This window comes from Plectropomus leopardus, chromosome 1 (assembly GCF_008729295.1).
Source record: "Plectropomus leopardus isolate mb chromosome 1, YSFRI_Pleo_2.0, whole genome shotgun sequence".
Lineage (NCBI taxonomy): Eukaryota > Metazoa > Chordata > Actinopteri > Perciformes > Serranidae > Plectropomus > Plectropomus leopardus.
This window is the reverse complement of record NC_056463.1, coordinates 14461844-14489064: the sequence shown is the minus strand read 5'-3', so window position 1 is coordinate 14489064 and position 27221 is coordinate 14461844. Positions and strand designations below refer to the sequence as shown.

Sequence of the window (27221 nt, the reverse complement as noted above, 5' to 3'; positions counted from 1 at the left end):
TAAAAATGGACTTCTGTACTGCATTTTATTGTGCAGAACAGAACCGCTGTCAGTGCCACAGAGATTTTATCTGGGTACTATTTATATTCTATGTTACCAATTAGCATTCTGTTTTGTTAGTTAGTATTTAGGTGGGGGATTTTTGCTTTGGTAATTGGGGTTAATATACTTGTAACAGCTCTGCTGCAGAGTGTCAAATGCAGGAAACTTTATTTATGCTGTTGAGCTCTAAGAAACATCATGTTAGCTACTAATTTTAATGATTTTATGCAGCTGCTTTGACAATTTATGATGCAAACAACGTTACCATACTCATGCTGAAATTTGTTTAGATGGATATTTGTTTGGACTCTAATGAGAGTATTTCGAAAGATAACTCAATCTTTTTGGATGTGAACTAATTTCACTGTCATTAAATTTCAATCGCACCCCTGGCACCATCTTAGTTTAGCATGTTATTTGCTAATAAGCACTAATAAACACAAAGTACCACTGAGGTTGATGGACATGTTGTTAGTTTTGCAATTATTTGTTCATTTACCAAAGTATTGGACCAACAGAAATATTCTGACTGATGATGCAGCTACATGAAAAGTCAGGGGACCACAGTTAGTCCAATTTATCCTCAGTGTGTGTACCATATTCCATGGCAATCTATTACAAAGCTGTGGAAACATTTTACTTAACATCAAAATTCTGTGTGAATCTCACTGAAGCTCTAGAGGAAAAGTCAAGAGATCACTGAAGTCATTTAAGATGAAGCATTTGGGAAGCATGAATATCTGTGCAAAAAAAATTGGATCTGCTGGTGGCGCTAGTTGAAAAGTCAAGTCAAGTCAAAAGTCTGTGTACAACCCGTAACTGTTGAAACATTTCAGTCAGAGGTAGAGCGGATCGTCCTCTAATCGGAAGGTCAGCGGTTCCATCCCTGGCTCCTCCGGGCCACATGTGGAAGTATCCTTGGCCAAAATACTGAACCCCAGATTGCAATGTCACTACATCGGAGTGTGAGTGCGTGTGAATGATTACTGAGTAGCAGGTGGCACCTTATACGGTAGCCTCAGCCACCAGTGTGTGAATGTGTGTGTGAATCTAACAATCAAGCAATCTAACAATGTCTTTTTAAAAATAAATATTATTCTATTCTATTTACATTTGATGATTTGAGGATTATTAAGCTTCGGTAAGTTAGCGTCCCAATCACCTGGAAAAAATATCGGCAGCATACATTTCCGCAAACCACTGGTATGTTACATTGCAGCAGATACATTAAAACTCCACATTTCAACAATGCTGTGGTTAATGTAAATGCTTGGTAATGGATAGAAAAGGCTCACGTTTGGTTTAAAATATCCAATTTTTGAAGTACAATCCCTGCTGATGTGTTGCTACAAAACACCCATGATTTGAGCCTAGAAAGCCAAAGGAAAACACAGACAGATTGCTACAAAACATCCACTTTCCGAGCCTAAAAAGCAGACGGAGAAAAAACACAGATGCGTTACTAAAAACACCCATGTTTGGCACCCAAAAAGGCTCAGGCCACACAGCAATAACTCGCCAAATTACAACCATTTTTTTTGTTTGCTGGTTTTGTTGGTTGTTTTTTTTCAGCAGTGGCCTGCAGCTGGGCAGCGACTTCACCACACCAATCACCATCCCCTCCACCTTCAGATGACAGTCCACTCATATATTACCTCACTTAAAAAAACTGATATGATACCTATGAAATGTGCAACTGTAACATATTTGTGGTTTGCAGAATCATATAATGCCAACATTTTCCTCTGGTGACTGGGGTTAAGTCAGTGTTAGGTGATTTTTATTCCACTCATAACAAAAGTCCCTTCTTATTCATATTTCAGTAAACCTCTATTTCCAGTGTTCCAGGGTGCAACTTGTCTTTGGATTTTTCCAGGGACTTCTTCAAAAGTCCAAGACATTACAAAGACAACTGTGAAGATGCTGAAAACTGAACATTATTCCAAAATTGAAACCAAAAAAAAAAAACACCTAATTTTTTCTAATTCTAAATACACTGATCGAACTGCAGCACAGTGATTTTTGAACATGATGTGAACGTGAAAATAAAAGTTACACTGGGAGTGTTGTTTTTTCTTTGCTTCAAGTCAGACCTCCTTCACTGAGTTTCTTCACACACCAGAGATTTGCCTCACAGGTTAGTTAACTGATAATGAGCTACCTATCAAGTGTTCTTCCAAAGTGTTATGTTTCATTACTGCTTGTGACAGCTGGAACAAGTTCACACATTGTCTCACTTTGAAAACAAAGCAAAGCTAGTGCAAGTAAAAGTTTCTGCTTTAAATATAAATTAGAAAAAAAAGAAAGAGACAGAACAAAAAGCAGAAAGAAAAGACACCCAATCAGTATAATTTTTCACCATTTAACTGGTCACACTGACAGTGTTTACCTGCTGTGTTTACAGTTATTACTGATGAAAACAAACCTTTAACAGTGTCAGAAAACATTAAGAAAATTAAATTGATTTGTCATCTAATTATCCCATGTACCAAAATACCTGTCAGTCAAACTGGAGGAACAGCAGGTCCAATCTACAGTAGTGTATATTATCAAATGCCATGTGCTGTGAGAATGCACGCTCCTTAATTTTTACACAGCTCTAAAATCCCCCTCAGCTCTATGGAGCATTTTGGCATCCTTTAGCAGGTGGTAGAATAAGTATTAAGTTTCTTTATTTGAGTAGAAGTACTAACACCATACTGTGAAAATACTCAAATACTCTGTTACAATCAAAAGTTACTTAAGTAAAAGTAAGTATAATCAGGAATAAGTACTTAAAGTATTAGAAGTAAAAATACTCACTGCAGAGAAATAAGATAAAGAAGCCTGAAAACTATTTTAAACACCCCCTTAAAAACTCAGAACTGTCCAAAAAAAAAAAGAAAAATAGTTGGCAATTAATTTACTGATAATGAACTAATTGATTGATTTTAATTTCATTTCAGCTGTACTTGCAAGTATTTACGAAAATCTTAATTTGTAAAGTAACTTAAGCTGTCAAATTAATGTAGTGAAGTCAAATGTACAATATTTTCCTCTGAAATGTAGTAGTGTAAACATATAAAGTGGCATGAACAGAAAATACTTGAGTAAAGTGCAATTAACATTCCACCACTGCTTTTATCTCTCTTTTTTTTTTTTGGTTTTCTGACAGTAACTCAACTATTTAGGTCCACTCACCACTCTCATTAACCTCATTTCCAGACAAAGCTGACCATTATAATCAGCAAAAAAAAGCACTTAATACCTGATGTACACTAACTTTCAACAACCAAACTGTAGGCAGACACAGTGAACACATAGAGCATTTAGCAGCTAAAAACACAGATATTTTCCTCTGGAGATTGCAGAGACCCACAAAAACTGAAATGAGTGAATAATGGACTTACTTTCACCAGGTGGTCAAAAAAAAAAACAACTCTAAATTAATTATAATTTTGCTCCATAGCTGAGAGGTATATCATATCAACTCAAACATGATGATATGTCAATGCTGATAATAATAATGAAGATAAATCCTGTTAAAAGGAGACATACCAGGGAAATTGTAAAAGTCATGGAGGTAGCTACAATGGTGTCACAACTTTTGTGGACGCCCCATTTTCAAGTCTCAGCATTTTGGCTGTTGCCATCTTGGATTTTTTGAAGCCAGAAGTAACTACATTTAGGCGAGAGGCTGGGGCTGAGGAACAAAGGGTGCATCTGACTGAGAAGCTGAGGACACTATCGGCAAACAGCTTGTCACTTACAGCAGGCTGCCCTCAATTATGTGCAAATTTAAGTCTTAATAAAATCTAAATGGGTGAGTTTTTTTTTAAATCACACCCTGTACAGTTGTCATGGATGCTAAAACTAGCTGTAGAGATCAAAACTATTTTTTTGTACAAGGCTGTAAACATGTTTCTTTCTATTGTAAAGCTGAGGCATTTTAACATTGGGATCCAAGGCGATTGATTCTCTTGTGGAGACAGTCTCAAGTGGTCATTGGAATTGCAGTTTTAGGCAATTCTGTGTTGGGCAGGAAAGTGAAATTTTGGTCAGCGGGCAGGAGAAAGAGCGAGAGAGCTGCACGTTATGAGCAGAGAGACAATCACAATCTGCTTTTTAGTTTTTAATGAACACATGATGCATAGTTCATTTTTGAGCAATTATATATATCATAAAATGGTCCAATGATGCCTGCTGTAGTTGTGTTTAATCTTAAATTTAAATAATCCATCATAATGATAATGATTGATGATGATTGGGCATTTTGGTGCCCCCTCCAGCGCAGTGCGTGATGCACGTGTAACTCGAGGCAGCGCTGTCAAGATATCTACTTTTGTTGTACAATATATTTTCCAAGAAATAACTCTAATAAACAACATTATAGTCCTTTTAAGTGTAAGAGTGTGTGTGTGCAGCACAGAGAGCAGACAAGAGGACAGAAGCAGCGCAACCAGAAATAAAATGTGTCTTAGCATAGTTTTTTCTGTTTAGTCTTATAATGGTCAAGAAAATCCTGCTGTTTATCTGGTATCATATTGGTAACATTTTGGTGTCATTATTATTAAAAAAAAAAAAACCCTTGCATTCTAAAGCATTATCGTAGGATAAATGGAGATGCTCTCAATCATTTTTGCTACCCTCGATAAATCAGTAACACAAATATCGAATGTGCAAGGACAGGAGGAAAAATGATACTGATTGTTTTTACTAAAACTAACAGCTAGCAACAAAAGAGAGAAGCAGAGAAAACAGGAAAATATTTCCAAAACATGAAGTAAACAGTGTTTAAAGTTAAACACACTAAAGTACTTCTTCTCATAGGATTATTAATGATTACATAATCCTGATCTGATGATTGTGATCTGTGTCAGTCACAATAAATCACGCACAGCAGATAAACAATTTCTGAGTATTCAAGCAGATAAAACAATTTTTCTCCTGTAGATAAAAATTCTCAGAACCACAAGGACGTACAAAGAAGCACATTTAAGACGCAGATAACAGAAACACACACACAAAAAGAGAGACACGTACACAATGAATGTCAAAGAGGCAGATCTGGCGCTCTGAAATGGTTATGATATAGATTTATGTGTTCTGACATCCCACAGATGGTGTGAATTAGTAAGGGAGGGGGTGCCAGCACGAGGTCAAGAGAGATGACCTGGCCTTCAGCCTGCCACTTGGGAAACCAAAGCATCAGACATGTGAAGCTGCTGCTGCAGAGCAACAACCCAGAGGCTGCTACAGCAGCTGTTATTGAAGCTGCAGAAGAGAAAGTGCTCCCGTAAACTGCCCTAATCTCATCATCCTCAGAGATAAACAGCACTGAAAGGAGCCGCAGCAGCACAAACGCGCAGAAAAGCCGGCTGGGTGATAGAAAAGATACATTGATTTTGACAAAGAGCAGAAAAGGAATTTTGTAAATACAAAGACACGCAAACCAGACCAAATGGGTTTCTAAATGTGTAATGATTGATTTTTTTTTCATTGCCTAGAGATAATTTTGCATTTGAGAGCAGTTTTCTATTAGCTGGTACTTACTGGTAATATGGCAGGAGATATAATTATTTAAAGGTAAAGAGTAAAGGGCTTCAGCTCTGTCGCTTCTGTGTGAAGAACAAGCCAAAAGCTAACGAGAGATACTTAATGCTCCATAAACTAACAAAGACGCACAAAGGATTAGCAGATTGCCTGAGGAGACAGTAACCATATGTCTGACTGAATGAGGGATGGAAATACAGACTTAAAGTGGAGTGGGAGCTGCAGAAATCACAAAATGTGCATAACCTAAAAATAAATACGCAGAGAAACAGAGAGAGGCTCACCTGATTGATGTGTTTCAGTTTGTCAATGATCTGATTGATTACAGGGTCTGCTCCCTTCACTTTGACTTCAGGGTTGGCGCTCTGAGCCTTGATCCCATTGCCGACCACACGGAGGGTGTAGCTGTGAGCAAAGTACAGAAGACAGAGGAGTCTGTAAGTCTTTTATACATACATCGGTCATGTTAAAGACAAACAGGAGAACCACTGGTTGCAAGTTACTCTGTACATTTACTAAACCACTGTACTTAAGTACAAGTCTGAGCCACCTTTACTTTACTTGAGTAAGGATGGAAATAATGTAAGGAGCAGGTACCATTACCATTACTTTCCACATTAAGGTTAAAAATGATAAGCTAATACCAGGAGTTGAATTATCCACAGAGGTCTCCTCCTCTCCAAAATAAATGGACCTGGATATTTAAATGCGTAAAAACATGGAATAAAGCAGTTTTCCCTTTAAAATCTGTGTTTTTGTGCTGGTGCTCATCACACTGGCCAACATGAACACTGAATGGCCTTATCTAGAGCTAGTGTTTTCCATTCTGGGCTACTAAAGACACATGGTGATCTCTGAGGATGAGGACCAGCTCCTCATGTAGGTATAAAGGCTCATTCTAAAGTAAGGATACATAAGCTGCGGCTCCAGAGCCCATGTAGCTCTTTCGCCCCTCTCCATCAGTTCCTAGTGGCTTTGACAATAAATTACTGGTACATGGAGATTCTTTTTTTTTTATTTAATTCATTGCTGTAGGCTTCAAGTTATTTCATGTGTATTTTATGTTCCTGTGCACCAAATAAAAAAATGTGTTAACATTTTGTCAACTAAAATGTACTCCATAATTCTGCGGCCTGGCACTTTTTCACCTGAAAAGTAGAATACGGAGAAGTGTTGGAAGAAAATAGATAACTCATAGTGTGTGGGCAGATTTGTTTGCTTTCACCGCAAAGAGTGTGTGTGTGTGTGTGTGTGTGTGTGTGTGTGTGTGTGTGTGTGTTTGCGTGCGTATGTGTGTTAATTCATTACATTCAAAAGTTGCTAACCCCCATTCTAGGGTAGCAAAAACACAAAACACAATTCTTATTTTTAGGTGATTATACACTGAAGAAAACATAGCCTACTTATTATTCTTCCAAATCCTGCACATTTGACCTTTGAAAATTAAATCAATGGCTTCCAAACTTTTCGTCTGTAGATTTGTTACAAAAACATCTGACAAAAGAGTCTTTTTGGTGCTTGGGATTTTTCATTGTTCTTTGAGTTGTTAGCAGTTCCACCAAAGAGACATTTCGCCTCTTAACTTCTCAGGTCGTTTAATTTAAAGGCCCCAAAAGGTAAAACTATATATCACAAAAAAGAAAAGAACAGAGAAAAACACTGATTTATGTACCAGAAATTAGTTTTTTCTTCTCAATCACATCATCAACTTTTTTTTTTGTCTGTTATGCAAAAGTTACAACTTACATTGCAGCTGCAATATCTGTCAAGGAGCCCTACAGTACTTCTTCCACCACTTAAAAATACACCGATGATGTGCTGGAAAAGCAAACTCTACACTGAATAAAGTCCAATTCATTATCTCTTTTTCTCTTGTGAAGCAATACTAAAAAATGATCAATATTCTGCACTCACAAAAAGGTGATGGTACAATTCATTTGTAGGCACACCCCTGCAGTTAAAGTGGGATTTGTGATGTGGAGGGAAACATGATTCACCTGCACATGTGCACGAGCTGCCATGTGTCTCTACTGCAGTGCTGCAAGGCTCCATATCACAGTGCATGTCTGCTTTATGAAAAACTATATATCAAGCCCTTTATCATCCCTCTTAGAAATGAAACTATTAAACCACAGTGTGAGTACAGAACACTCAACTCTTCATTTTATGATTTGTGCTTTAACGTTTCAATATGCGGCATTAATTCTTGTTCTAAAGCCGTTCATTGTTGTTATAGCTTGGTAACAGGCTTCAGTTCACCTCAAGGACTCGGCACTCTTTAGTTTGAATACAGTCTGTCAGCTGTAATGACTTTGACCATGGCAGCCGGTGAGGGAGCACAATTCATTCACATCTCAATCTCCAGCATATCATTTAATCAAACTAGTAGATCAAGGTGAAGTCACTCATTGCTGAAAGACCTGCTGAGTGAGGTGTGTGTGTGTGTGTGTGTGTGTGTGTGTGTGTGTGTGTGTGTAAATGTGTGTGCGCGTGCGCGTGTCAGCTCAGTGTCTCTTTGAATTAGAAATAAAACATAAAAATCAATCTGTGGCTAAAATGACTGCTAGGTGATTGTGTGGCAGCTAACACAAATTGCTGTGTGCTCTTCAAGCAATACAAGGTCAGAGAGGGGAAAAAAAGTATGAATAAATAAAGTGCAGGAAGCATGGGTATCTAATTTATTCAAAAGAAAAGGTGCATGGTAGAATTCAAATTCGGTTAGAATATCTGGGTCTTTGAGATGTAATTTTGATGCCAATTCCTGCGAATTATAAATCCTTTTGGACAAAAAACAGCTGCTATTCAGTGTCCATTTTTTTAAAACTTTGTATCAACAGTTAGTCTGTTATCATCATTATTTTTCTTATTAGGCTTTTTCTTCTTTTTTGTAGCCTTGGTCCTCTCCGTCTTTGCTAGAGCTGCTTTCTTTCGTCTAGCAGCCACGTCAAATGAAATATTAAAGTGAACATTTAAATTCTGTCTACAATAACAGTGCTTTGGTAATTTAGAGCACAGATGCAGATGGCCAAAGTTGAATTTATAAAAATGTATTCTTTTCCTTTTTTGGGGAGAATTATATGAGGGAGAGAGAGAGAGAGAGAGAGAGAGAGAGAGAGAGAGAGAGAGAGAAAACCACAATCTTCACAATGTTGGCTTCATTTTGGGATAAAAGTCGCGTCATCATGCGTGACTCATCATGTAAAAAAAGTGAACATGTTGGTGAAACCATTGCGTACGATACTACAAACATAAATCAGCCTTTGAACGAAGAATCACACGGACCCATCAGCAAACATCTTTTCCACATGGAATAAGTGGATTCTTTTGCCATTTGAAGAATATTAAAAGTGCAGGAATTTTTATTGAGTTTGTTTGTGGATTTGTCTGGCTACATGCACTTAACACCATCTTCTGAAAAGCCTGGATTGAAGAACATGGACCCTTTTAAAATTATTTGATCTGAAATAACATCATGCAGCTCTTTGAGACTTGTTGATTTATGTATACTGGACCTAATGGATGTAATTGTGAAAATAAAAAGTCTAGTTTTGGGGTGTTTTTGATGCTCAGTAAAGTTCCGTCACTGTTTTACAGATGCTTCTTTTGTAAAGGTTGTTTGAGAGAAAATGTCTTTTAAAGTCAAAGCATGTCATGTGACCTGCAATTTAAACAGTGGCAACACAGAGTCTGTTGATGAGTTTTGAAGAGAAAAATCTCTGAATCATCACCCTTTACAGTTACATTAAGCTACTTGCTTTGCACTGTTGAAAGTTCATAGTTCCTCTGTGTTAATGGTTTTTAGCTTTGCTGTGTTCATACTGTTATATCTACACAATCAGCCCAACATCAAAACCACTAACAGATAAAGTGAGTAACATTGATCATCTCATTACAATGCAATGCTTTTCTGGCATCCATATGGATACCACGCGACATGCATCACCCACCCAAACACTGCTGCGGCCCAAGTACACCCCCTCACAGCAACAGCACTCCCCAATGGCAGTGACCTCCCAGCAAGACAATGCACCAAACCACACCACAAAAACTGCTCAGGAATGGCCCAAGGAACCTCACAAAGGGATCAAGGTGTCGAACTGGGCTCCAAATTCCCGAGATTCCAACCTAATGAAGCATCCTTGGGACACATCAATTCCCTACTTTGCAACCCTTGAAGGATCCACAGTCAACGCCCTGGTGCCAGACACCACAGGACAGATGTCCTGTGTCCATACCTCAATAGGCCAGAGGCCCACCTGTCAAATCATGGACACAGGACGCCTGGGATACCCACATGTGGGGGATGTGGGGGATTAGGAGGCCAGGTTGAACCCTTGAACCCTTTTGTCACATTCCTCTTCCTTTTTTTTTGGTGTGGTGTGGCCAATTCTGGCAAAGTGACTGCATTTCACATTCTAATATTGATTAATGACCACTGTCCCAGATAGACAGATAAACTTACTATGAGTACAATAACTCTTGAAAATTTAACGCATTTAAACCTGGGCAAAGTGACTTGATTTCTTTAAAAACAAGGAAAGATGATAATGAGCAACTTAAGAAAAAATTGTGCAAAAAGAAAGTAGCAACAATCTACCTGAAAATTAGCTTAGAAAAGAAAAACAAAACAGACAAAAAAAAAAAAAAAAATAATAATAATTCTTTAAAATTAAGGTAATTCTGATTAGTCACCACAAATATAAATTTTTCTAATATTTATAAATGTAGTTCTCTGGACATTTTTCCCTAGCTTTTTTAAAAACGATTTTCTAATTCTGCTCTCCTCTTGAAACGTGCGGTACATTTCTTGCTAAGTTGGTCTTTGCCTTTTCCCCATATTTTTGAAAGAAATCAAACCAATTTGGTCTCAAATGTTAAATATTTGTGAAAGGCAACCAAATGCAGCACAAGCAAAGTAATGCCCATCCAGGTTTCAAAGGGTTAAACTTCAACATGATACTATATATTACCTATAATAAACATATTCCAGCTGTTCATCAAAAACAAGCTGGCGGATCAGCCTTTCTTCAACAGAAATTGAGTAACAACATTTCTCATAAATGAGGGGAAAGTTCTGTTCATATAAAAAGTAGTGTGAATGTAGGAGAGTGGAGACATCTTGTGGGTTGACCAGCTGCATGTCGAATTTTAGAGGCACCAGGTTACTGCAGTGCATGTCAACAAGTTCTCAGATTTTCTGCTCTAACACGATTCGTCTGAATACCATCGACCAAAATGTAAGTGCAAAAAGTGAGGGCTCGGTTTGCTCGCTGCAGCAGGCGCCTGCGGCTCGAGGCTGATGTGTTGGGACTAAACTGCACCTGAACTGTGTGTACAGGAGCTATGATCCTGCTGCCTCCAGCTCTGTTTAATCCCTGGACACACCTGCTGAGATGGAGAATGCATGTGTAAGAACTGCAATGAAGATAGTCCTTGGGTCTGGTGCTACTATAAATTGTTAAGGGTATACCTGTTAGAAAAAATCAAGGTAAAAAATCGATGGTAAAGGGAGGTTACTCTGCCCACACGCACTTGAAGCGTTTGATAATCTCACAGGTTGCTTATCGTGAGACGCCATCCTGTGTAACAAATAGTGCAAAATCCACCCCGCCATGACCTTTACTGCAGTCTTTTCCTCCGTTCTGTACAGTGTGATTAATAGCAGACTGAAGAGATTACATCAGAGCCATCTGTGCCCACTTCCGCACAATAAAAATGTGTACGGCCGCATATCTAAATAAAAAAAACTGTATGTTATAACCAAACACTGTTTTATATTGTGATAACCACAGACATGCCTGAATTCAGTGCAGTTAAATGTGGAAGAATATATTTTTAAAAAATCACTTGCATCCATCGGGCGCACACACACACACACACACACACACACACACACACACACACACACACACACACACACACACAGCTCCTCTTGCATTCAGTAAGCAATCTATTTCATTATGCCACTGGGATCCATAACCTGAATCACATAAAATCTCTTGTAGCATGCTGCAGGGCTGGCAATGCAACACAAGGCTTCTCTGGGAGTTGCAACCCCAGAAAATAAGGGTCTGCTCCTTAAAAGGTGTCATAGATAAAGCACATTGATCATAGTCATCACGTATTCTTCAGGGTGAGTAAAAAGCACACAGTAGCATCAAGCGCAACCTACAAGAGGATATCAAACAGCTGAGTGATTGCCTGTGTCTCTGTGGACCAGCAGAAGGATCCTATAATCCATATCCTTCTCCCCCAAAGGGATTCTTGGTTTGCATCTCATCTTTGCTCATACCAGCTTTTCAGCTCTAGATTGAAAATTTCAATCATTTTATTCTTGGCCCTTATCCCTATCTCATCCAACTATATTTGTCTGTAAGTGCAAAACCTTCACATATGGAACAAAGAAATTTGAAGCTTCTATTGCCTTATTTCTCGACCTCAGGACAGATTGGTACATTGAAGTAATTTACTGTGATCACAGTACAGGAGGAGCAGGACTTTTCCTGAGTCCACTGCACTGTGATACTGTGGTCATGCATAAAACACAGATGCAAGCTACTGAGGCAAATTTCATGCTTTTCATTTTAACACTTTTGTTTTGGGTGGATCATGTTATCCGTATCCTTTTGATTAAGGCTGTGACAAGGAATGGTTGGAAATTAGGTGTGAATTCGACCGTCACACAGCTCAATGCAGCTAAAGGAAAACACATAAGTTCAATTAAATGAAGAATTCTTACTCATTTGACAACAAATAGGCAGCATGACAAAATTCACTACAAACATAGAAAATACAACCAAATTCAGAAATGCAAGTTGCACAAAACTTACAAAATTAAGTTTTCAGGTGATACTACAAGCTGACGACCAGTTTTGATTTTGGAATTTACTTAGTGTAAAAAAGACTAAGGGGCCGATCACACCTAGAAGTGTCACATGCAAACCATTGTTTCCCTGTGGTACAGTGCGCCTGTCATGCGCTCCTCTCTTGCTGCTGCGTGACATGTTTTTTATGGTGGTTTTGGGATGCGCGTAACAGTTTAAATGATTTTCACTTTTCCACTCAAGGCACGAGTCACATCTCGAGTCACACTGCTTGTCAGTGTCACTTTTGGCCACGCACACGTAGCCTTACTCCACAGGTGCTCCTAGCTGTGTTTCCAGATGCGCTTCCAAGGCATTTTTGGAGTGGTCACATCACACCGTAAGGGTGTGTTCCCATCAGCTAGTAGATCACTGCGAAGTGGACTGCACAAGGTTTTCAGCCACGTTAAGTAAGTAACCAAACCATCAGGAGCAAACAGTGTTCAGTCCACAGGGAACCGTGTAGAGAAGAACCGAATAACTGCTCATCAACTCTCAGAGTTGACAATCAAGACCACCCATCAGTCATTACACCTCGCCTTAAAGCAAGCTTAACTTTATGCGAGCCAAACCAAGATTGAAGTTGAAGCTCTGTGTCACTTCACCATTACAACCAGCTTTTTCATCTTTGGTTCAGTAGTGTAAAATTTCCAGAGTAACAGCAATAGAGATTCAGGCCTAAACATTACCTGGGTCACATAGCAAGGAAGTGATGTCTGCACTGGTGACACTGCAGGGTGTTGTGAATGGAAGAATTTTGTAAAGGAAAATTCTCATAACTGAACTTACACATCCAGCAGTTACAGCATTATTATTCATTTGGAGTTGTGTTTCAGGCCCATCGATGAATATTAGTCCAATAGTCATTCTCTTTTTGCTCTGTGTTTGGTCTCTTCCAACTCCAGAGATATACCAACTGTACACTACCTGCTGGTAAACGTGGGGGAGAATTTAACAATAAACAGATCAGATATTTATTTATTGTTAAATTCTCCCCCTCGTTTACCAGCTAGTCCATAATTGTGTCTGTCTGCTGTTTGCTGCTGAGCAGGTACTGTACAGTTGGTTCTGTGTCTAGGGGTCCATTGTCTCATAATCAGTCCATGACTATGAGAGCAGTGAACGAAAACAGTAAAGTTAAAGCCAAACAGCATAAACAATGGGGCTGAATCTCGCTATAAAGTTCCGTAAAGCCAACTGGAGCTAAAACTTCAGGTGATAATTCTCTGAAGGCACGTCAATACAAGTCACTGCTTTCAAATGATCACATTCTTCTTATAGTTTTGTAATTTGATACATTCTTAATATTAAAAAAAAATTAAATGAAAATACATCCATTTCAATATCATAACCACAAGGGCAATTACTATTTTGTATAAATTAAAGTTCAACTTCACTATTTGGAAGAATTTAGAATAGTACCTGGTTTCTTTCCCTTTTTTTCTCAAATATTGCTTAATGTACTGTAAATGCAGCACTTACAAAGTAAGATACAAGGTTTGGATCAGCTGTGATTTCTGGCAGCAGTTTACAGATGGCTGCTGAACGTGCACGACATCATAAAACTCACAGGTCACAGACAGCTCATACTGTTTGAGATCTATTAGTATGCTTCTGCTGCCTTTGAGGTATCAATCATGAGCTGCATCTAAGGATGCCTGTTAATTATTGGCAGTCACACCATCTGTCTTTCAATAGTGAGTTCACATGTATAATTACTATGATGAAACTGTCAGTTTTCCTATTTCCAATTGTTTCCTAGCTAATATGTGGCACTGGCTATTAAAAAAAAGTAAAAAAAAAACAAAAAAAAAACAGTAAGGCAAGAGCCAATTCTGTTCATTAAATTTTTAATCTAAAATCAAAGTGTTTTCACAGTGGTGTAAAAAAAAAAGTTGGCTGGCTAAATGCAAAAATGTATTTTTCCTGAGAGCACCTTCATCAAAATGTTATGGAGAGAGGAGTTCAGTGGCTCGGGAGATGACGGAGGTAGACCCTGCACACTGTTCATGGTTGGCTGACTGAGAAACAAAGCAGGCATGTGGTTAGTAGGCTAGAAGGCAATACCTGCCTTCCAGTTGTCACTGTGGAAACAAAAGTCCTTCTGGCTCATTGCCGAGCACAAAAAGGATCTGGGATAGTCCGCCACTTCAAAGAAACCTGTTCACTTAAGCTCAAAAAGGACAGAAAATACTTTAGGCAAGACAATGAGAACATATGCAGTTTAATGTGTAAAATCTACAAGAGGGCCATGCTTCCAACAAACATTTGTTTGGTACAATAACCCAAAGTTAACACGGTAATAAACACATTCTATTAACTCTGCATCACTGTAATTAAGAGTTTTCCGTACCTCCTGCAGTAAATAAGTGCACTGCAAAATCTGAAAAGTTGATTTTACTTTTAAAAATTCTGGGAAACCAACTGCCTTGAAAAATGTAAGTAAATATACCTATTAGTCTTAATTTATGTTAACTTTATATCTAATTAAGTTTACTTAAAATTTAGTTATATTTACTTAATTGTGTGAAGTTGTTGCAACTTAAATATGACAAGTTGTATTCTGCTGTTTGCAAACTAGGCAGTCATATTTGTATATTCTTAAACATGTTATGATCAAGCTAAGTCAGACAAACTTGGTTTACTGAAGTTGCTAACACTTAGAAAGAATAAAGTAATTCCATTTGTCACTTTTAAGTTGCAACAAAGCAAAATAAAGTAAATACAGCTACATTTTGAATAAACTTAAAACACATATAAAGTAAGCATTAATTAAGAATAATAATTACATTAACTTTGCTTTTTTAAGGCAATCGGTTTCCAAGATTGTCTTAAGTAAGATCAAGTTGTCAGATTTCAGCGTATCTGTTCCACGATACCTACACCAAACCAAATTTGTTTAATGAGTGTTGTTTTTATTTGTGCACAAATTCATGAATCAGATAAATTAATTGACTGACAAAACTTTCGCAGACAGGCTGTTATAAGGTATTTTCATAAAGGATTATTATAATCAGGATTACAAGGTTTGCCAGTATGTGTATCTAGAGCTGTGTACCTTCACTGAGAGCTGTGACAAAGAGGATAATACAACAGCAGTCAACAGCGCCTCTGGCAAAGATTTAGCTGCAAACATCACTACTGCCATGTTTGTTCCAATTACTAGGAAGCCCTGAGCCTTGAAGTTGTATTGACTTGTGCCAGGAGGACACTATGGAATTAGCCAGACAGAGCTGTTTGAGCAAGGTGGCAGCAGTAATTAATATGGTCTGGTAGTTGGTCGGTGGGTAATGGGCACTTTGTGTCAGGGATCTGTACTTATGCTGTTGTACTGAGGTGTTGTGGCTCACTCTTATGGAGACAAATTAATTTCATAATTCATAAAAACAAATTTCTGCAGGACAGAAAAATAAAGGACAGGATTTGTAAGTGCACTCTTAACAGCGGAGAAGCAAACACCATCAACAGAGGAAATGTAAAAAAAAAAAAGTAGTTGTAGAATGAGAGCCTATGATAATGATAAACAGTTGGACATTGATGTGCATCTACATTGGCCCGATGGAAAAAAATAATGGGAAAATATGCAAAATGTGCATGCAAAAGTTGGGAAAGTTCTCTGGAAAAATGTGGTAATGTCAGACTATGTTATCTAATGTCCTTTTTATTATTATTATTGGTTCAATGATGTGTCTCTGGTTTTATGTCACGTCTTCTGATAGTGTTTTTCTACCCTGTTTATTTGTTAATTTATTGTGGGACTGCACTGGAGTCCGAAAACATTGCCTGCGGAAACAACTAAAGTATAACTTGATATTGATCTTGAAACTTTCTGAATTGGGACGAATGCTGCAGGGAGTTTAATGTGAGCAGGAATAAGGCTTCATCCAGAATGTAATTGTAAAAGTAAGTTAGTAGTAATATAAAGATATTTTTCAGGAGATAGAGTTGGACCCCTGTTGGTGTGTCGACATAATCAAATCAAATCAAAAATCATGAAACTTTTTATGCTTTGAGTTATTCACTTGAATACACTTTTAATGCTTCTGACTTGAGGTTTATGTGCTCATGCAGTATCTTTAACAATGACACAACAGCTTAGGAGGTGCACTTTGTTTATTTATTCCCATTGTTTTTAAACGCACGTTGCTTTGGGAAATTATGACACACGCTCTTTAAATGGTGCTGAGCCCCGAGATCCCTTCGCAAGACGAGCACAGTTTAAGAACAAAAAACAAGGAGCTGAAACTACAGAGGCAAAGTCAATATGTATTTCTTTCCCTACTAAAAACAACATGCCACAAGCACACAGTGATGTTAACAGGTGGCAGTATCAAAGTCAATGACATTTCAAATGGAAATCAGTAGTTGAATGAACAGCTTTATTGTGCCGGCCCTGTTTCTATAACCTCTCTTTGCACCTTAACAGCCACAACTAAACTGTAAACATCCTGCACAAACTGTATATAAACAGCATTTTAAACACATTTACATAAACAGGTGCTGGCATATGGTGCCGCACCTCGTAACACTGATGCCCAAAATGACACCTACCTCACATTCACAGAAATCCATTATTGGGGTTGTAAAGGGCGTGTTATATTGTACCTATAATTTCCCTCCAAAGCTAAGTGGCTCTGTGTGCATATGAGCTACTGCATCGTGCGCGCTGTTAATGCCAAATAGATATCTGAAGTCCTCAAATGGCAAAGGAACTTTTACAACACCTCTTAAATATTTGAGTTTTATGGCAGGTAATAAGGACAAATGGAAAAGTTGGCTATCTAGGAGGTACAATGGCCTCATAAAAGCAGATGGTCACCGAAAGAGGGGATTTTTAAAGGTGTTAATGCCCCACAAGGACAATAATGTTCAGGATTAAACAGATGTGGTAAGAGCGGGGCAGACAATAAAAGACTCATCAGAGCTTTTATGATATCAGTGATCAACATGTTCACAATCACAGTAACGCTCTCCCGTATTTCCCTCACCATGCTGTATCTTTTTCATCTGTCTGGAAGTTTTATTTCACCGCAGAACACAAACAAATATCCTGCAGAATTTTTCGTGCACTGACTTTTTGGTCTCAGTCCAGCGCAGATTATCAAAATCATCACTCCGATGAAAAACATTTTTCCTCTCTGGCACCAAACTTAAGAGGCTTAGTCGTCTTTGCCATCTTCATCAACTGACCGAGCTTGTCCAAATTTGAACACCTGCTTCATGGAGATGCAGAAAAAACATTGATAGGATGATTATGGATTTATGAGGAGTTCTGTAAACACGCATAAACAAATCAACAAGCCTTGAGCAACATCCTCATTCCCATGGCTATCAAACAGTGGAGGCAGGTTGTCAGGTTTAAAGTAAACACTTGAGCAATGATTGGACTTCCTCTCACAATGGCACCATTTCATAACAAGGTGTCTATTTGGCCCAGCAGCAGTGCCGAAGGAGCACAAACAGATTGTAATAAGGCGTGAAGAAGCATGCTGCACGTCTGTTGTGTGGGGATATTTTAGCAGGATATTAACATGTAATTTGTCAGCACTGCGGCAACTCTTACTTTACTTTCACAGGTACAACCGGGAGGAAATTTAAAATATATGAAGGTGAGCACTAATAGATCTGTACCCTTTTAATCTCACGCTGTGCACATTGATAGGAAAACCATAACACTGCAATTTGTTATTATTGAGACCAAGTGGTATTATTGTTGGTGGTTTCCATTTTTTTCCATTTTTTGAGCTGAGCAAATACCACAGTTTCCACATTTACTTTAGTTACACAGTCCACCATTATCCATTTCCTCTACTGGGGATATTTATTCTAAAAAACTTACACTGTTACTCTTTGGTAACTGGGGATAGCTACTGAGAGCTTTCAGGAAAAACAAAAGAGACAAAACAAAAGAGCTATCTTCTTCCTGTTTTGGTTGCGCAATGGTTGATGCAATTCCTTTGTGCCGTAAATCGAGCCTTCCTTTTCCCAGAGGGTCATACCCAGTGGCAGACAGAGCTGCGTAGTGAAAGCACAACCCAGTCTCACTCCAGTCTCAATCAAACACAGATGCTTAGTCTGTGGCCCTCGGCATCAGACACCAAGTCACCCTTTAGAATAGATGCACAGTAACTGCCCAGACAAACTGCTGCAGACAAAAAGACATGTCATGGAAACTCTGCCTGCTGCACTGCATTCACGGATCTGCAAAAAATACTGAGACTTATAACGAACCAATCTTAACACAGATGGTGTCATTATTCTACAGCTATTACTCACAAGTGTCTATTGTCTCTTCAAATAAATACTGAGTAGGCGGCATAACCAAAAGCAGATCACTGATATAAAAACGATGTGTAATTATAATGAGAGGTGTCTTAGATAAACATTGCTCTGTTTGTACAGTCACGTAACTCGTAGTTCCTCACAGCCACCACTGAGGCCCAGTTTGAAGCTCCAGATTGTACTGTATGTCTTGGCTTTTGTCCTCACATCTCTGATTATTTTACCACAGCTGGCCGAAACAAGTAGCCACAGCTGCCATTTCTCCAGCCGCAGACACTGAGATCTTCAGTGCTGTCATTACACCTCTGAGAGAACACTGTGGATCCGCAGCAGTAAACAACACATTGGCAAAAGGGACCAAAATACCAACAGCCTAATCATCCCTGTGAAACTGTTATTTATATTTGCTCTCAGCCCCGTTCTTCTTTATCTCTCAGCATAACAGCTGCTAAATAGCTGAAGGAAAAACAAAGCGCTGTTAACAGTGAAGAAGCTCAAAAACCTTCTGCTGGCCCTCGAAAGCTTCAAGGTGAGTGACAGCTGCAAAACACCAGTCAGAGTGATTTGAGTTTTATTCAGGGCTTCTTCAAACAAAGCGGTCTGTGTGTCACCAAATTTATAAGAGCGACAGTCATGAGTGGAGGGCAAACAAGTTCAGAGAAGCATGGGTTTGATACATTAAAGTATCAGTGCTGTATGAATTTTATGATACAAAGGGAAAATACAAATGGACATTGCACCTTCTTGTGAACAATGAAACTGTAAACCTGTCAAACCAACACTAACTCGTGCTACGCTGTAAATAAATAAGGGGGAGAAAAGACAGAAACACATTCGAAAGCAGCCTAGGAAGTCTGGTGACGCCAACAAATTCAAAGCAGGAGGCAGAAAATCTGTACAAGCTGCATCTAGATGCAATTACTGTTCTGGTAAATATTGTTTAAGGCCCAATCTGTAATCCAGGTGTAAACAAAAGGGCAGCCCTCCTAAGAAATGAAAGCACTAAAATAAAATAGCTGACAGATCTTATAATACAGGAACACACACGACACAACAATTGCTTTCTCACGACATTAACATGTTGCTGTTGTTTACATCAGTAGCTGTTGCAAACACTGAAGTAGGCTACGATTGGCCGTTTCTGTTATGATCAATTAAAAAACTAACAAAATGCTGATTTTAAGTCAAACTTTTCACTTCTGTGATGCGGCTTTAAGGCCCAGATACGCCAAACCAATATCAAAGAGCTATTGATGACCAAAGCCAACTGTTGCATCATCTTGTGCTGCTTTGTCATGAACACAACACAAAGACTACGGCCATCGGCCAACTTGCACATACGTTCTGCACCTGCATCAGAGGAAGCTACTCTCCCTACCAGCAGGTGGCAGTAGTCTGTAATCTTCATTCAAAAAAAAGGGAAACCAGAAGAATGACCGAAAAGATTCAATGCGCTAGTTAGTAACATTAACAACACATCCTGATGCTGAAAGAACAAAGACTACCACGCATTAGCAAACAATCACACAACAAACTGCTTCCTCTTCTAACCGTTTCTTTGCCTTACTCACTTCCAGTTCTCTTCTCGAGCACCTGGCTGAACTGTCATTCAGAGTGATTTATCTCAGTGCTGGCTCTAAAGCTGATTCAGTATGCAGAGTAGGTTGAAAAACAGGCCTCGAAGGGCGCCTAGTACTAACGCTATGGGACACACCACAAAAACTAGAAAACAGATGCTCACAGACTGACTGACCTCGACCAAGGGCCGACCATCACCTGACCACCACTTGGCGTGTCAGTGCTCTTCAAGGAGCTCTACAACATACAGAGCATATCTATTGGTGTGTTCACTTTGCACCAGGAAGTCAGAATTTCCAAGATTTCCGGTAAAATTTCAACTGGAATGCCCCATAAAGTTGTTTTCTTGAGTCAGAAAGTCTGAGGAACCTCACCAACCCCAACCTTAAAATCCAATATGGTTGCTCTGTGCATTAACATTAGTGAAAGCTGTGGTAATACACTGTTTATTAGCACCTCTGTCTTATTTGTGTCTCACTAAAATAGTTGTTCACACAGTTCTGTCCATATTCTATCTGTAGACATGATGCTACAGTGTTTGCATGAACAAAATATTGCGTAATCCATTATCATGAACTGTTATTGCTGACAACATCTTGGTTTTTTGACTGAAACATGATCAACTTGGGTGTGGCATCATTCCTCGCTCCACGCTCTGACCTCTGAGGTAAATGGAGCCAGGATTGTCTGTACACGGCTCTCAACATGGAATTAGTTAAGTCGGTAGCATCTATCACAACAAAGAACAGAGAAGCTCGCATTACGACAAAGACAGAGAGCATGACTCAGGACTCCATTACTCCACTATATCTTTACATAGTAAATAGTTGTTTGCTGCTGTGTTATTGTTCTGAATGTCGTATTGATCTACTTTAGCTTTAAACACATTATTTCAGTTAATCTTGCTTTTCTGGGGTTTTTTTTTTAACGGCAAGACTGATTTGGTCCATCCATCCATCATGGCCATGGTAGCCATGATACAGTAGCTGAGGTTAAAGGTGGGTCAATCCTTTTATTTATCACAACAGCGCTGATAACAACCTTCTTGGAGGCAGACTTATTGTAGGGCTGTTGCATTAGATTAGTTTTAGTTAGTTGAACCTGTAAATAAATGAACTGGAAAGTGACAGTGTTTATCTGGCTGTACTAAAAACAAAGTGACTTGTGAAGCTGAGAGTGAAAGAGATAAAATATAGTGGGATTGTTTAACATTTTCCTTCAATGTTATATCACCAATCTTTTTTGAGAGACACTAAAACTGCTCAGTCTAAGTCAATTTTATAGTCGAATGATCACACGCTGTAGCGTCTCTCCTTTCATCCTCTGATGGGCTTATCTGTGTTTATGTTTCTGCACAGTATCTCCCCACACTCGTGTGTCTATACGGCCAATCACAGGAGAATAATAGAAACTGCAACCCTTACCGCTAGTACAGCTCTTCAGGCAACTGCTGCACTCCCCCCCAAGGTCCATCACAATTAAGCCAATCTCTAAATCTCTCTGTTTGATGCTAAACCAGTCGATATGTTTTCCCCTCAGGTATGGCTAGCTGTTTAACTTGCTTTTGTAATCAAGGAAAGATTCAACAAATACCAGCTTTAGGATGCTGGGCTCACAGCTGTCCTATTTTAAAAAAAGAAGCTTTAAACAACACATTTATTCATTTCAGAAGGATGAGAAGTAATGTGCATAAACAGTAAATGAGTGCAGTTGCAAAAAAAAAAAGTTGATTCATGAGCTTTTTTGGTTAATTTAGTGTTAGAATTATTCAGCAAAATATTTTTTTGTATGTGTTTGCACCATTTCACAAGGTAAGATGAAAGTTACATGTTTATTCATGTAAAGAGCACAAATTGGGATGATCCTTATTAGCACAAACTATCATGTGCTTCCTTGTTGACTATAGATTCTGCAAAGTAATTCATCTTCCCACTGTCAGCCTTGTACAAACAGGCCTATTCTGCACAGAAGATCATCATAATTTATCCACGAAAGACTGTTCATTATCCTCCACCTCCACCACAACTTCTCAACTACATTAGACGAAGCACTTAACAATAGCTGCTGTTTACGAGCTTGAAACCACCTACACGTTCATAAATACCACCTCATGCCCTTGGCGTGGATTGTGTGCCTATGGGTTGATAGGTTAATTTATTTGGCGCATATCTTAAAATAACAAGCCCTAGGGTCTGCCATGAAATTTTGTGATTATCATCTGTCCTGTTACTGTGTTTTAACAACATGCCCCCGCTGCTGGGCACAGCGATTAAGATTCAGTCCGTCCTCAAAGAGACTAATTTGCCGCTGCCACAAGGTTCTTTTAGGACGGTGCGGTGTCAGTGTAATTTAAATGTCAAAACAATGCTTGACTGTTATTTTGCTTTGGAGGGCAAAATCATTCACTTCAGAGTGACAATTAATTCAACAAGCTTGACCCTATAAGTGTAAATTTAATTATAACAGCATTTTTTACAATATAACTTGTTTAAGATTAGAAGAGAGAGACACCATCTGACACGTGTCTGCTGCTAGATGTCAACAAACGCAGATTCCAAAGTTATTTCATGATTAAGTGTTGTAATTAATCACTCTGTTTCATGGTGCTGTTTACTTCGACCTGCCTCGTCTAATTAGCAGTTTCTTAAACATCCTTCCATGTCTTCCATTGCAGGCATTAGTAATCAGTCTGTGTCAGTAAGTTTAGAGAAGGTGATGTTGACGCCACAACGTGTTAGTTTCTTTGTTACTTCTTGTGTAGTCCTTATACATTCATGCATACACCTGCTATAGTTGTTAAGCAACAGTATGTGGCAGAGGTGTGGACTTGAATAACATATTTTCTGACTTTAGATTCAACCTCACAACATCAAAAAAGATTTGCAAATCGACTTGGACTTTAATGAATTGGACTCATGACTTCACCTTTTTGACTTTAAAAAAAATATGCGGTGCCTCTCCCCAAGCCCAAAGATTAAAAGGTATGTTATTTTAAAAGTGTGCCACAAATAAATTAATTTCCCTTCATTTCCTGAATACACTAAAATGAATGTGTCTCCATCCCAGCGAGATGATACTTAATTCTCAATGTGGTGGTCAACAAAAAATGACGAAACTTCCAGGCAAAGATGAAACAATTTCTAACTTTTTTTGTTTTTCCGCTGCAATACCACAAGTGGCCGCTGGGATTAAACTGAAGAAAGACTGTGGTGTTTTCCTGGAGGCCTGCACGGAGGCAACTGCCCAGAGATAACAGCTCAGAGAAAACATGATCATTAACACTATCTTCTTAACACTATCTTCTGCCTTCTGCTTAGAATCTACAGCTCATTGCAACTTAATACAGTGCAGTCTCTGGGTTTTGTTTAATATCTAGTGTAGTAATGTTGCACATCTCAAATCTGTCATGAGCTTGTTTACTATATTACGCAAATGTCCCGATCACCCTGGACATCCCACAGAACCCACAAACCCAAAAACTCAATTCTCGAGTCAGGTACATCACTACAATCTTTGGATGCTAAATTTGGATAAGGAATTATTAGATTATTTTTGGTAGCTTTATTTATACCCAGAGGGGAAACTAGTTTGGTTACACATGCTCAAGGACAAAAAAACAAAGGAGACACAAGTCAGAAAGGACAGAGCATGAAAGACACACTGCTGCAAAAATATAGTCATATTCCAAGAGGTAATTAATGTAGCTCAGGAGCCCTCCCAGCAATGTTTTCAATACAATCAATCAAATACTAAACAAAAAACTCAGAGGAGGAAACTGAGAAACTTCAGGGACAAGCTAGATGCGCTTATTTTAGAGCACAAAAAAATGTCCCCCCGTGCAAATCTGTAAAGCGTCAGAGTGACGAATGGAGCGCGCAGCGTATTTGGTTTTGCTCGTTTTTGACTGAAGCAGGTTTCCAGGCTATGCGGCGAGCAGCCTCAGCGCTAATCTTCACAACCTCTTCGCACTTCTTCAGCTTGTGTCAACAGCACTGTGAGTCAGTTAGCCATTCATATGCTGCTACAGATGGTCTCATCCCTCTTCCTCAGCTCGGCCAGTGACATGATTCATGGGGCTCTGTGTCTTGATTTAGGGTCTCTTTCATATTTCTTCTTGCCCACAGCAGAGAAGCATTTCTTGAAGACACCCCTGAGGCAATGACCCTGCTCTGCTCTGCCTGCCTGGCTGGCTGAGACAGAAAAAAAAGAGCTCGGCTGGGCAAAACTGGACTCGACACAATGCACACACACACACGTAATGCATGTAATACATATCAGCTGAAGCGAGCTTTTATGGGCAGAGGCAGACTGGTCTCTTTGTCTTTCTCAACCAAAAAATGCTCTTCATTGTCAACAACAAAATTATAAGTCAGGATTAAGTAAACAAGCAAACATTGTGTAAATAAGCACTCATTTCTTGCTACAGAAAGGTCTCCGACTACTCATTAAAGGAGCACTCTACCCTTCGCTTTCTCCCACTATCACTGCTGTTATTTCCTCTCCCAAACTCTATAGAATAAGCACGTCGCTAAAACTTACACCAGCAGTCATCTGTGATTGTTACCCCACTCAATCTAAGTTTGTTGAATCCGTATAATAATAACCTCTCGTGTTTCTCTTCTATCTGGAGTCAAAATTTTCCTCCAATTTAGTCTCTATGGGGCTTCAGATTGCCCTGTCAGAAAGGACTATAGCGAAAGACTGTGCACACCACTTCCTTATCGCTACCAGTAAATTACTTCGGGATCAGATACAGGCTGCCAACTCGCAGAAACTCCACTCACCAGACACAGAGAGGGAAAGAGAGAAGGAGATAGAAAAGAGGGAGAGAGAGAGAGAGAGAGAGAGAGGGGTAGAGGAAAAAAAGTGTCAAGACATGACAAGAGGAGGAGAGCGTCCCCATGGAGACTGATAGTTTCAGTTGCTCTCAAAGGTCATCTGATGTTATCTAAAGATCATCTTCAGTTGCCAACGCGCGCCTTTTTACACGCTGCTCAACAGCTGGAGTCAAGCGCCTGTCCATCAAAACTTTCATAACCTGCAGCGACAATAAAGTGGCTTTTTCCTCCTGACGTAATCAATCTGAAAGATGATTCTATTGGCACAAACAAGAAATAAAACGAATTAAGGACAAACATCACCTGCAGGAGTTTATAAAATATATACTTCTGTCATTTCTGCTTAATGGACTATTAGAAACAAAAATAAGGCAAAAATGTACAGATGTTTATAGTCTACACTCAACTGATTAATAAGAAGTTAAAGGAAATAAAACCAATCAATCAATTTATAATTAGTCATTCTTCAAAATTATCATCCAGAACAAGAGGTGCTCAGTAATTTCCTGTTTATCTATGTTACAGCAGATATATTATGTTTTTCCTGCAGTTTCAACCTATTAAGCATATTTTCTGCATTTGTGTTGTTAGTCACGTTATGTAGAGCTGCAACTAACAATTACTTTCATTATCAACTAACCTACCAATATTTTTTTTTGATTTTCTTTCTATTAATCATTGGAGATCTATGAAATGTCAGTAAATAGTGAAAAAATAACAGTCCAAATCCCAAATATACCATAAATTATCAGTAAAATTTGTTGATTCATTTTTCTGTTGCTCAGCTTGTTACTTTATATTGATTTTACATCATTTTAAATAATCATTTTTACTTTGCACCTCTTGTCTGCACTTTTGCTATTTCTAATGCTTTTTATTTTTAAAAAATATATATAATTTAGTAATAAATTTTCCCTTTCATACCTCTAGTCTTTACTTTTTTATTGTAAATATGTATCTTTTATCAGTTTTATATTGTATTGATCTCTAAAGCACTCTGAACTGCCCTGTTGTATGAAATATACAAATAAAGCTGCTGGCCTTGTTTCAGCTCCATCATCAGGGCTTTTGTGTGACTGCTAGCTATGACTTACACATTAAAGGTCTATTGTGTGGGATTTAGTGGCATCTAGTGATGAGTTTACAGAACTGAAATTTCACCCGTGTACCAAACGTATAGGAGAACTGTGGTGGCGGCTGCAAAAATGAGAATGGTGCAGTCTGGAGCCAGTGTTTGAGATGTCCGTTCTGGGATACTGCGGAAACAACATAGTAAACTCCAGAGAAGAAGAACCGTTCTGTATGTTGACAGAAATGGCTCATTCTAAGGTAACCAAAAAACACAACGGTGATTATAAACTAATGAAAACAGATATGAATATTATATTCCATGTCTACCAGTATATCCCCCTAAATCCTACATACTTTAAAATAAACCAGTATACATTCTGAAAATCAATTGTAACTGACAGATTCATTTTTAAAGCAGATATTTAACATTAGAATTATATCAGTAAGTTGATGTACTGAATATGAATTTGAAATGTTTTCTTGGTTTATGAAGTTTATCAAAATCTAAAATACACTGAATTTACATTTCACATTAAAACTGAAATGATTGGTCGAGTAATCGATTACTCAACCGACAGAATGTTCTGACATGAAATCATAAATCATGTATTTATTAATAACTCTTTGGGCAAAAATACCAAATATTTTCTGGTTCCAGCTTCTAAAATGTGAAGTCTTGTAGACTCTGTGGATTGATTTTAAATCATCAAAAACTAAATATGTTTTGGGTTTCAGACTGTTTGTTGGACAACACAAGCAGTTTGAATATTTCAAAGTGTGCCTTGTCTCTCTTTTTTCACCAGTATAACATAATATTTTATACACCCGTCAAATAAAGGTGCTGTATGTAACTCTGGAGAAAGATAACTGATTGTTGATTTCCAGGTTGTCAAATACCAACGCTTTGGGTTGGTAACTGAACTGAACATCAACCCAAAGTGTTGTTTTTCAACAACCTGAAAATGAGGCTCAACAACCCACCATCTCTCTCTTGAGTGAAATAGAGCAACCTTTA

At 38.5% G+C, this 27221-nt stretch overlaps 1 protein-coding gene across 1 annotated transcript in view; it reads right to left on the bottom strand.

The window, feature by feature from the left end:
• The window catches only part of gpc5a (glypican 5a), a 161769-nt gene that overhangs the window by 81937 nt on the left and 52611 nt on the right, over nucleotides 1-27221 (bottom strand). Inside the window, exon 7 of the mRNA XM_042491763.1 lies at nucleotides 5859-5979. Coding sequence (XP_042347697.1) covers nucleotides 5859-5979 — 121 coding nt within the window. The remainder of the gene's footprint in view (nucleotides 1-5858; nucleotides 5980-27221) is intronic.